The 13,011-nt window shown below is 28.9% G+C and overlaps 1 protein-coding gene across 1 annotated transcript; it reads left to right on the top strand.

The window, feature by feature from the left end:
* Positions 1-8,121: 8,121 nt before the first annotated feature.
* Positions 8,122-12,384, top strand: LOC114186022 (alpha-soluble NSF attachment protein 2-like). The gene is made up of 10 exons (XM_028074015.1): positions 8,122-8,321; positions 8,742-8,903; positions 9,360-9,409; positions 9,525-9,597; positions 10,027-10,106; positions 10,369-10,520; positions 10,960-11,119; positions 11,203-11,250; positions 11,479-11,559; positions 12,085-12,384. The coding sequence occupies exons 2-10, from the start codon at positions 8,759-8,761 to the stop codon at positions 12,163-12,165; spliced, it is 870 nt and encodes a 289-aa protein (XP_027929816.1). The 5' UTR covers positions 8,122-8,321; positions 8,742-8,758; the 3' UTR covers positions 12,166-12,384.
* Positions 12,385-13,011: the final 627 nt, after the last annotated feature.

Below are 13,011 nucleotides of genomic sequence, written 5' to 3'. Positions count from 1 at the left end.
TAAAGTGTTTTAACATTAAAAGACTTTCAAATGTAATAAGTTATATTTAAGATAAAATAAAATCATCAATTTTTTTAATTTAAAATTTAAAAATAAATTTTCAAATTGTAATACAATGAATAATTTGAAATAAATTAAAGTATTAATCTCAATAAGTTAACTTGTAATTCAAATACTACAATTTTAACTTATCTCACAATAAGTTAACTTATAATTCAAGTTTTCAGTTCTTAAATTTTAGTTACCATATAAATTTCCAGGTAGTTTGAGTTAGATATACAAAACACACGAAACTTGTTCATTTCTCTTAAATATTTAAAATAAATTAAATCAATCTAATTGAAAAAAAAAGCAAAACAAAACCCTTTAAAAAATATTTTAAACCCTTCAAAAACCAACCATGTAAAAAATAATCAGCGATATATTACTGTTATATTAAATTTTATTGTTAATATAAAACGATACATTTATTGACAAAATTCACGACTTAAGATCACTTATCAACATATAACAAAATTATATATATTAACCTATGTAAATACAAACCTGTTAAGCCATTTACAGAATTTTATCGTATATTAAATTTTAAGGTCATAGAAATATAAAAAGAATTCAATTTCGCTAATTTTTTATTTTTCAAATTAACTTTTAGTTTTGAACACGTTTTTAGAGAAAAAAAACAAAAAAAAAAAATAGCAACAGTGGTGGTAACTGTATGATGGAAGTGTGTAGTGTGAGGTGTGACATTAATTAGTTTGACATATGAATAAGAATTGATACCGTTGGTCCTACAAAATTCCGTTGATAACGGCTTCTTTCCCCCCAAACCTTAAGCTCAAGCATGGAACTCATGCCTCAATCAATCATTTCCCACCATCCTTCTCTGGCATAACATTTTCTTTTCTTTTATAACTTTTTCACGTATAATACTTTTATATAATTTAAAAGCTGAAATTAAAGATAATATATATACAAATTTCTTCTCTGGTCCTAATTCTTATAGGTAGAGATTTAAACCTAAAAACAAAAAAAATATATAAAATACGGTGATTCATTGTATCTTTACTATTTATTATATATATATATATATATATATATATATATATATATATATATATAAATCACATTTTACCTCGATCACTATCTTTTCAGACTGATTGTTTCTTGATTTGGATGTGTCTTCTTCTAATGTTGACGGTCTGAACCTTAGAAAGTTATTTGCGGAAAGGAAAGTTAGCAAAGACTCTCAAAAGTCAAATATCATATTAGTGAATTAATGAAAACGTACCTCTTAATTGTTGGGACCCACGTGCATTTATAGAGTCATTAATTATGTTTTTCCCTTCTCATAGGTTGGACCCTCTTCATTGCATTGGGTCAATGTTTGGGTTACAAATAGGCTTGGGCTTGGGCCAAGCCTAAGCTCTTTGTTAGCGAGCCGACATTGGAGGCCTTGTTGCATTCTTTCTAAGTTTGAGGTTAAAAATTCTTCCTTATGTGCTATTCTTTGGAGTAGGCGGCTAAGTTGCCATGTGTGTTATCTCGTTTAGTCAATCATCTTTTTATATTTGAGCTGGATATAAATGGTTTAGGTCGGTAGTTACACAGGGTCGCCTACATATAGTATAAATAATACTTGTTTAGAATTAAAATAGATAAAAAAATTGAAAGGCCGAAAGATTAGTTTGTTAATTAATTGTATATAAAGATGATTCTGCATCAAATACACAGAATAATGAGTTTGAGAAGTTTTCTAAATATGGAAGATCAATATTATGGATAAGCATGGATTTTAATGGTATTAATTAGTGCATTTAACATAAGTTTTATTTATGTTTGATGGAGCATTAGGGAAGAAAAATAAATGGATAAGAATGAGACATATAAAATAGGTATAATTAAGAATGTGGAACCTTGAGGAGGATAAATGCAATGCGGAAAGGACAATAGAAATTGGCACTGGTTTAATGTGTGGCAAGGATTATTCCTCTATATATCAGAAAAAAAAAAACATTATTAGTTTATTTAAAACGTGATTAGTGAGCATATTTATGCTTATCCTAATGAGAATAATATGTGTTACTGCGTGCAAAAGGGAGGCTAAAGTTTAGTTATTTTCTAAACAACGTACGACTGCATTATTAATAAGGAAAAATGTGTTTTCCACTACCTATGTACAACATTAAAACTTTAAGTACAATTCGTTTAGAAGATTGAACTCATTTTATCCAAGCGTTAGAGTCCTAATTTAAATTTTCTTTCTATAAAAAATGAACAGACAAGATGTGGTGGAAACAACTATTGAGGAACATTCAACACATGGCAAAATACGATATGGATTTTTCTTTTTCCTTCTTAATGATTTTTTAATAATTTTATCTGGCTTCAACAACTTTTTTTTTTTTTTAAATAAAGCATTTGTGATTTTTGTGAAAAAAAAACAATAATATATGTATTATGTACACAAGAGTTGAAATATATTTTACTTGAGTTAGAATCCTTGATAATCATAAAATATTTTTCTTAATAAATTTGTAGTAGCCAAGTTTCTGAAATTTAGTTATTTTCTCTTTTTCATAACTTATTTTTCTTTCTTGTAATGAATTTTAGATTCATGAACACTCTTCTTATCTTAAGAAAATCATAATATAGATAACATATGACATTACACACATAACTATTTTTACTTTATGTTAAAAAAATCATGCACAGAAAATATATTGATGATAGTAACTATTAAAAAAAAGAGAAAGCATAATTAACTACGTGTCAAACGATGACTATGACTACGTGGTTATGCATAATTACTATGTAATAGTTATTATGTGGAGCTCATAACATAATATTTTGCGTGTTCGTAATGTATACAAGGGAAATGGTACTCTACCAAAGTTTTGTTTAATAAACTTTGAAAAATAATTATTTTAGATAAAAAAGTTATAAAATTATATTATTTTATTTTTGTAATTTTTATAAAAAATAAAAAATTACTCTATTTAGTAATTTTATCAATAAAAGGTAATGTTTGTCAAAAAAAATCATTTTCGATGTATATAATAAATAGTTATGTGTGTAATAAATAACATTTTATTATTAAATTAAATATGTATATTAGGAAAATGATTTAGCTATATTGTTGTACAATAAATTTTAATTTGTATAGGATCTTTGTGTAAATAAAAATAATAATATAACTTTTGTTGACTTTTAATATACATTTTTATTGAATTTTTTAAATCTTAATAATAAATAATAAAAAATATTTTTTTTTTCAATGAAATGTTCAAAATGTATTTGAGAGTCAACATGCTATTTCGTATCTATTATTATTTCGTAAACTTAAATACTAATTTTGTTTATATTTTCGTTAAAAAATTACGATGCGACAAAAAATAACAAATTAAATAAAATTAATGAAAATTGTGATCAAATTAAAAGAAAAACTAAATTAAATATATTCAAATTTTTCTAACAAGTTTTTTTAGTTTTAATAAACACTTAATTTCAATTTTTTAAAAGTTTTCCTAACAAGTTATTTTGTAAAGTTGTCTATAAAAGGATATTAAAAATGAACGGGTATTTAATCACAAAATACTCATCTTATAATGAAAATATAAGGATATTTAAATATGTTTTAACATTTAATTATATTTTATTTTTAATCCAAAGACGCTTTGATAATTTTTTAAATATCTTAATTTACAAACTTACTTTATTTTAACACATCTATTAAATTATTAACAAATTTTCATTCCCATTCCTTCTCTTAATCTAAAACATTTATATGTTCTATTCTCTTTCTCTCACTTTCTTATTGTTTCCTAATCCAATCACTAAGTAAGAAAGATGAAAGACCACACAATGTGATAATGTAAATACATATAATTAGTTTGATTGATAGCAACATAGTGTTGTTCTTGAACATAAAATTGTTGAGAGATATCATAACAGTTCATTATTGTGTCTGAGAAAGCATACATGGCTATGTATTAAAGTTAGAATGGTAAAACTAACTTTTTCCTTTCATACTGTGTTATTTCTTTTGACTTTCATTTTAAATAATTGGTGTATATAACTGTATGTTAATCATTTCAAGTAACACAGTACCTATAAGTCAACGAGACACTATATATTAACATCAATATATGAATAAACTCATGACATATTCCATGGCCATGTACTTTGCATTGCAGATACTATTTATCATGGAAATCATACAAGTATCAGAATGAACTGCGTTTTCATGAATCTAGCAAATCAACTACGTAAATTAAGGAATTGATATCGTTATTACTATTATTATTTAATGGAAACTTAAGAAGGGGTTTGAGATGGGGTGGGAAAAGAAATTTGTGTTGTTTACTTTAAGGGATTTGAGATGAGTGGTGGTAGACTATAACAATGACTAAGGGGGTCATGGTCTCCCAATTTGTTTTTTATTAAATTACTTTTTTTATCCCTCTATTTGTTAAGTAATACCAGTTTGGTTCTCAAATTTTTCGTTGTGTCAATTTGGTCCTCATTTTCTTAAAAATGATTCAATTTAGTCCTTACTGTTAGTTTGATCAGACAGTGTTAAAGTCAACACCACATGTCAATTTCTGTTTTTATTTTTTATTTCTTATTTTTTGAATTTTTTTGATTTTTTACACGTGTCACTTCACATTTGTGTCACATGTCAAAATGACTCAATTTGGTCCCTATATTTGTTTTTAGTTTCAATTTAGTCCAAATTTTTGTAAAAATGAAGTAATATTGTCCCTTATAAAATTGACACTCAATTTACTTTTTTATAAATTTCAGGTGATTTCTTATTAAAAATAACATTTTTATTACATATTTCTATGAATATTTTAAATTAACTTTAAATTCTATATAAAACATTAGACTTTTGTTTTGTTTTGAACTTGAAATTTAATTTCTAAACTTATGTGTGACAAGTTATTTGATTTTTAATCTTTACTAAGTTTGTATAATATAATACACTTGATGCCTTTATATATGATGACAAAATTGTTAATTTTTGAAATTAAGTTTGGGGTTTAACTTTGTTTAATAATAAAACTAAAAAAAAACTTGTTTAAAAATATTTCTACAACTATTTTACAAAAATATCAATTTTATTAAGAATATCATCATAAGTTGTATAGAAAAATTAAATTGAGTGTCAATTTAAGGAGGGATAATATTGTTTCATTTTTACAAAAATTGAGACTAAATTGAAACTAAAAACAAATATAGGGACCAAATTGAGTCATTTTGACACGTGCCACAACTGTGAAGTGACACATGTAAAAACAAAAAAATTCAAAAAAATAAATAAAAAAACAGAAATTGACACATGGCGTTGACTTTAACACCGTCTGGTCAAAATTAACGGCAATGACCAAATTGAATCATTTTTAAGAAAATGAGGACCAAATTGAGATAACGAAAAATTTGAGGACCAAATTAATATTATTTGATAAATAAAGGGACCAAAAAAGTAATTTAACCTTTTTTTATATTTATATAATTTTAAATTATTTTTTAAATATATTTAACCAATTTTATATTCTATTATGTAATTTAATATTAACTGCACTTTGTATTTGAATTTAATTTAATTTAATTTAATTTAAGGAACTTAAAGTGTAAATAAAGTATTTTAAAATTATTTTTAATTATAATTTTATGGGTTTAATTCTATTTATAGAGATATCATATTCTGTATTCTCTTATATTATTATCAAATATTCTAATTCTGCTTTATGAGGATACATATTAGGTTTTCCTTTTGTCTTATATCATGGAATTTGTATTCTATATATTAGACAAGTTTCAAGTTTCTAATAGATCACTAAAGAAAGTTCTCTTTGAGTTGTTTTTCACCAAACACTTCTTTTGCTATTTGTACATGTTATTGTACGCATTCTGCCATGATAAATCCTACTTCATTCTCTATTCTCCCACAAACCCAATGAACCCTAATCCATGTTCTGATCTTCTCACAAACCTCACAAATCCCCTATTTCTTCACTCTGGTGAGAATCCCGCCATTGTCTTGTGTCTCCTCTTCTTTCCGGTAACAACTATCCGCAATGACGACATGACATACTCATTGCGTTGGAAGCCAAAAACAATAATTGTTTTGTTATCGATACCCTTCTATGTCCACCCTCTAATGATCCCTTGCATGAAACTTGGAAACACTGTAACAAGATGGTAATTTCGTGACTCACTCGCTCAATGACGCCCGCCATTAAACAATTTGTAATGTGGATGGAGTTTGCGTCTGATATATGTATCGATCTTCTTCAACGGTTCTCTCATGGCGATAAGTTTCGTATTGCCGATTTATAAGAGGAAATTCAGAGTTGTCGACAAGGTGATTCCACCATCTCCCAATATTACACACGACTTCAAATCCTCTGGAAATAACTCCTTATGTATCGCACGATTCTTGTATGGACCTGTGCTTGTCCTTGCACATGTGACTTGATTTTCAAGATCTAAAAAGAGCGTGACGATGATTGTGTCATCAAATTTATTTGTGGACTAAATGATGAATTCTCGCAAGTTCGATCCCAAATTATGCTCATGGAGCCTATGCGTACTCTGATGAAAACTTTATCTTTGATTCTTCCACAATAACGTGAATTTAGTTAAATTTCTCATTCTAATTCTCAAGACTCTATTGCCAATCTTGCCTTTCACGAGGGACATAGTAAAAAATTGTGTGGTGATTTATCTGGTAATCGTGGACGGGGACACTTAACTTAGTCTGGTGACCACAATCCCACATATTGTGACCATTATCACCGAACCAATCACACTTCTGATAATTGTTGGATTAAACATGGTCTGCCTCAAGGCTATCACCAAATCAAACCTCTTCCTTCAAAACCTTCTGTTAGTATGGTTGATATTGTCTCATCTATTGCCGATCTTCATGTCGGGAAGGATGACAAAGTTGAAGCTCAGTTTGATTTCTCTAGAGAGTAGTATGAAGTTCTTCATCAATATACTACCAAACCCATGTGTTTTGTTTTTTTCTTCTCTTCTTAGATTTTAAATAGTGGTACTAATCACCATATTTGTTCTTTTAAATCTTTATTTCATAATCTCATGACTTGTACATATCTAATATCTAACAAATAAATCACAACTTGTATAAGACATAGGTATTTACTAAACTTGAAAATCATTTGAAATGTAGGTTATACAAACATTTTTATTTTTTCTTTTCCATTTTATACGAGTAAAAATTTAAATAAACGGACTCGATTACATATCTAGTTCTAATGACAACAATGAGAATATTTGTAGTTGCAAAGATATTGTTTTTGCATAAAATAAATGGGATTGGGAATGCAGGACATCACACAATAAATAAATAAATAAATAAATATATATATATATATATATATATATATATATATATATATATATATATATATATCATTATTAAACAATTGTTTCCACTCCCCATTATTACCATATCTATCACATTCTTACCCAAATAAGTCCTACCACTCAACGTATAAAAAGGTAGGTTGGTTGGTTAATCATTAAGCACATAACAAGTTATATTTTATTATAATTTTCTATTTTAAGTTTTAGGTGCGAAAGACAGAGTTTTGTGACTAATAATAGACTAATCCAATATAAATAATGGGGTGCTTTAAGAAAGAAGGAGTAAAAAAGAGGATAATTTAACATGGGGGGCTTTACTTTATGAAAATATATTTTGAGATGGTATAACTTTGAAAGTTTTCCTTTATGAAAAAAAATTACTTTTAACTATAATTTAGAAGTTAAAAATTGTTATATTACGCATTTTGAAAGTATTTTTATATATACATTCACTTTTAAAATGTTCAATCAGAATTGCACAATGTCACATTTTTTCAAATTGTAAAATTTAAAAAAATCTGTAAACTAGAAGTGTAAAGTGGGGATTTTCTGTATATATGGGATGCAGAAGGAAAATATAATGGTGTGAGAAACAATTCTCCTCAAATTGATAGACAAAAAAGCCCAAACAGATATTGATAAACTACAAATTGCTTCCGGAACCCCAAACATTTCAATCTGCACCCCCTTCAAACGTGTTGAAATGTCATAATTACGCTTATGAGTTTTGAAATTTACAACTAATATTTTTCTCCCTTCTCCCTCACCTGGTCTTTTCGCAGCACCGCTTTTCAATGCTCTTATCTCCATTTCCCCTTCTCCCTGCATTCGATCACGCGGCACTGCTCTGCCACTTTTCCACAGCATCGTTCTTGCACGCAACCTGCACCGAAAAACTCACTCACGAATTTATCTCCAGAACTCAGGTACACGCTATTCTCTCACTTTCACTTCACACACCACAAATGTAAACTGAATATAGATCTTCGAAAGGGAGTGATATATACTCCTTTTTACAACAAATTTATGCTTTCATGCTATCTAAGAACTGAAAAAGAGAAACCCTAATCCGAAAATAGGATTTCGGAAATGATGTGTACCATAGAAGAAAAAAGCCCAAACTGCTCCAAAAGCTATTGAGGAAACGTTTTTTTTTTCTCGAAAAGGGAAAATTGATAATTCTCCTTAACCCATCCTTACGCTGCTTTTCTTGTTTCTTAGTTTTGCGGTTTTGGTTTTGGACTTGGTGGTCAACACAGTCTAATATAATAAATATCTTTTATATCTTCTTCTTTAGCTTATGATTCTCTGCAACTCTCTTAACTCTCTTAATTAACCCATTGCAGTTTTGATCGGAGGAAAAATGGCGGATCAGGTGTCGAAGGCCGAAGAATTCGAGAAGAAAGCTGAGAAGAAGCTCAGTGGCTGGGCCTTGTTTGGCTCCAAATACGAGGATGCTGCAGATCTCTTCGAGAAAGCCGCCAATTCCTTCAAGCTTGCCAAATCATGTTTTTTCTCTTTCTCTCTATTTTTTTTTTCTAATTTCATTCTGTTTTAGAGTTATACGATGATTAAGTTAGACATAGACGCTAATTTTATTATTGTTGTTAGTATTAGTACAATCGGCGAATGTTGATTTTAGGTGTTCGATGTCCGATTCCGAATGCTGAACTCTCGTTAATCAATTAGTTTTTATCTGATTTTACTGGATGGATAGTTTTTACCTGTTTTTCCATTTGATCAATTACTCGAATAGAAAAATTCGAGTTGTAGAAGAAGTTTGTTGATACTGTGATCAACTGATTAACCATACTCTTTCTGTTATGTTGTGACTGTTTTCACTTTTACATTGATGACTTTTTATTCGCTTTATTTTGTTGAATAACTTTATAATTGAGGATGGAATAGTGAATAGCTCTTTTGTTTGTTGTTCTTGATTTGATCTATTTTGTGGTATTTCTCAGGGGACAGAGCTGGGGGGACATACCTAAAGTTAGCAAATTGCCATTTGAAGGTATCATTCATGGTTGGGGTTCTGGGGTGGGGTTTATAGTGTTGAATCTCTTTTGCATCCTTTAGTTCTCTATGGAGCCTGCAATGACATTGTTGTCTTGTCTTTTTGTTTCTAGTCTGAAAGCAAGCATGAAGCTGCACAGGCCCATGTTGACGCTGCACATTGCTACAAGAAAACTAATATAAATGGTATGCATGCACTAAGATTCTCTCTAGTTTGTGATTTCTGATTTAAACGAATATCACGCTCCCCCACAGCAAGGCCAATTCCTTTTAGATTCTATATTTCTCTGTATTGACATCAATACAAATCATATAAATCAGTTGCGGCATTTATGCTTGGACAAATGATATGTGAAACATATTTGTTATCTCATTGTTCAATCTTTCCATATGTATAAATAAAACACCGACTTTGTATTTATAAGCTCTAAGTAGGGGGTTCATACTTTTATCTTTTGTGTAAGGCATATTAAAATTAACTGGCATATTGGATTGGAACTTACAATTACAATCCTAAACAGAAGCAAATAAAAACTTGTTTAGCCTATCTTAGTTTTTCCTCACTTGAATTAGTTAGAAGACAACTAAAGTTCGATTTTCTCTCTTTGAACACAGAGGCTATATCTTGCTTAAACCGTGCTGTAAACCTTTACTGTGACATTGGAAGACTCTCTATGGCTGCTAGATATTTAAAGGTATACATATACACAAGCGTGTGCACAAGCACAAACGCATGCACACATACACATTTTTGCTTCATAATATTTAGAAAACGCATATTTGGCTATCTGTTGTATATAATGTATTGGTATCCCTTCTCCTTGGTATCGTTTATAAATTATTCATATCCCAGCTTATGCAAATCGATTTTAAATCAAGTGCATTGAAGTATGAGTTTACTGGAGTTATTGTTATCTTGTTTTAACTTGGTTTCACTTGTTTACAAATTAAATACAGGAAATTGCTGAATTGTATGAGTCTGAACAGAATATTGAGAAAGCTCTTGTTTACTATGAAAAATCGGCTGATTTTTATCAAAATGAAGAGGTGACAACTACTGCGAACCAATGCAAACAAAAAGTTGCTCAATTTGCTGCTCAGTTAGAACAGTAAGATTTTGTATATTCTGCATATTGTATCAATATTATTATATTGATGATTTATATTTCTTCAACTTAGATTCATTCTTTAATTGGTTAGAACTTATAGTATTTTTTTCTTGAAACAATGTTTCGGGTATTTTTTTTAAGTTCCTTTTTTGTCCAACCTACTCTCAGGTTAGCTTAGGTCACTGAGAATTTATTGGAATGGCCTATTATCTTAATGGAATTCTTGCATGTTTCTTTCCACAATTCATAATATGTTGACTTAGGTACATGGAATGAACAAAAGTCAGTCCATTGCTGTATCTGGTATAGGTCACATGTTATTGTGTATGATTTGCTCTAATTACAACGGTAACTTTATTTTTTAAATAGAAGGAACTTTATCCGGACCTTCTTGCTATGTTAAATTGAATATTAACTGTTTCCATTTGATAATCTTCAGATATCAAAAGTCAATTGAGATTTACGAAGATATAGCTCGTCAATCCCTCAGCAACAATTTATTGAAGTACGGTGTTAAAGGACACCTGCTGAATGCTGGCATCTGTCAACTCTGTAAAGGGGACATTGTTGCTATAACCAATGCATTGGAACGATATCAGGTCTAAGTTTTTCAATAATTTGAATCTGGAGACGGGACCTATTACTAGTTGCTCAATTTTTTGGATATGTATTTATTTTGCAGGAATTGGATCCAACATTTTCGTCAACACGAGAGTGTAGATTGTTGGCGGTAGGTGACTAGTTTAGGAGTATCATTATTAAATTTTAATGGCCAAGTAGATTATATAAAGAATATGTGGACTTCTTCGAACTGCCTTCTGCATAAATATGTTTTATTATGTTTTGGTACTTATTATATGCATATGTATATATATTATTATGAATACTTTTTTACTGATTCAGCCATACATTTCCCAGATGTAATGCTGACATTTTTTTTTCCAATCCTGGTGGCTAGGATATTGCTGCTGCTATTGATGAAGAAGATGTGGGGAAGTTTACTGATGCTGTGAAGGATTTTGATAGCATGACCCCACTGGTAAGCTCCAAAAGTTGTAAAATAGGAATACTTAGTGTTTAACAAAAAATATTTCCACTGTAATTTATATGGAAATATTTTCATTTAGCTTACACCTCATTTAAATTTCTCCCTGAAAGTTAACCTCTATTTGATTACCTATAGTGTAATTTTCGTTTTCTTCTACTCTTCAATTACTGCAAATTATGTATTTGAATTTAGGCAGTCTTGTTTCCATTGCTAAAATAATATGTAAATATGTAACCAAATTTGGTAGGATTTTTCCATGTCAACATGACTATGCGGTAAAAGTATTTGTTGTTTTTGGCCATAATAAAATGTTCAACTAAAGAGTCAAAGCGATGAGTTGCAATATAGTGTTTCTGAAGTAGTTGGTTTGAGCTTACACTCTTTTCATTTCATCAAATTCCACAAATTCCCTGTCGATTCTTCTATATGTCAATAGAAAACCAAGGAAAAGCTGTATTTTGTTTCTTTTTCATTCCATGTCCGTTGCTCATGAACATTGGCCATGAACTTGTGTAGGATTCATGGAAGACCACACTTCTTTTGAGGGTGAAGGAAAAGCTGAAAGCGAAAGAACTTGAGGAGGATGATCTTACTTGAAGTATACTTCATTATTTTGGTGGTTGGACCTATTGTTTGATGATTTACAGATGTACCATACATGTCTCTTCAGTTGTTCATTTTACACATCTACTTACTGAGTGTCCTTGCTTTGATTTTTGATTTTGATTTGAGTGTACTTTGGTTTCAATATTGATTTGGTCTGACTGAATTCAAGAAATGAGTTTTTAATATATTATTTGTAACAGATTGTAATTGTTTGTTACGACCCCATACTTCTGAATGATTCAGAAAATTTAGCACTAATAAAGCAACTTAAATATGAAATCTTAAAATAATAAATTTGCACAATTCTTATTTTTCTTGGTAAATCTTTCAACTTATGCCTAAAATTATTGGCTTAGTAAATCAACGCTCATCGTTTATGTTGTTGGTATCTACTATTTCAGAAACAAAATCAAACGTTATTCATTATGATTATTTTTTATAGCAATGAATCTATACTGTGAAAAAAATTAAATAAATTATATTATGTGGCAATTAAAAAAACTTAATTTACATATGTTTAAAAATTTATTTTAGTTATTAATTGAGACCATGCGAACTAACATATTAAATTTGTATATAGAACAATTAAAATGAATTATTTATATATACTTGGCTATATTCATGTTAATGTAAACTAGTCAGCCAATTTGTACACGTATGATTTTAATGAAGGAATAAGTTTAATATCATTATTTTGTAAAACACTATCATTTGAACATGTTTTATATCACATAAAACATAAGTGTAAAATGTTACATTATAAATAAGATTCGGAGTCTGAAAAATAAAATTTAAAAATAATTTTAGCTTTTAGATTGTATAATTAAAGAAAAAAGA

Source organism: Vigna unguiculata, chromosome 5 (assembly GCF_004118075.2).
Source record: "Vigna unguiculata cultivar IT97K-499-35 chromosome 5, ASM411807v1, whole genome shotgun sequence".
NCBI lineage: Eukaryota > Viridiplantae > Streptophyta > Magnoliopsida > Fabales > Fabaceae > Vigna > Vigna unguiculata.
This window is presented reverse-complemented; position numbering and strand designations above follow the sequence as displayed.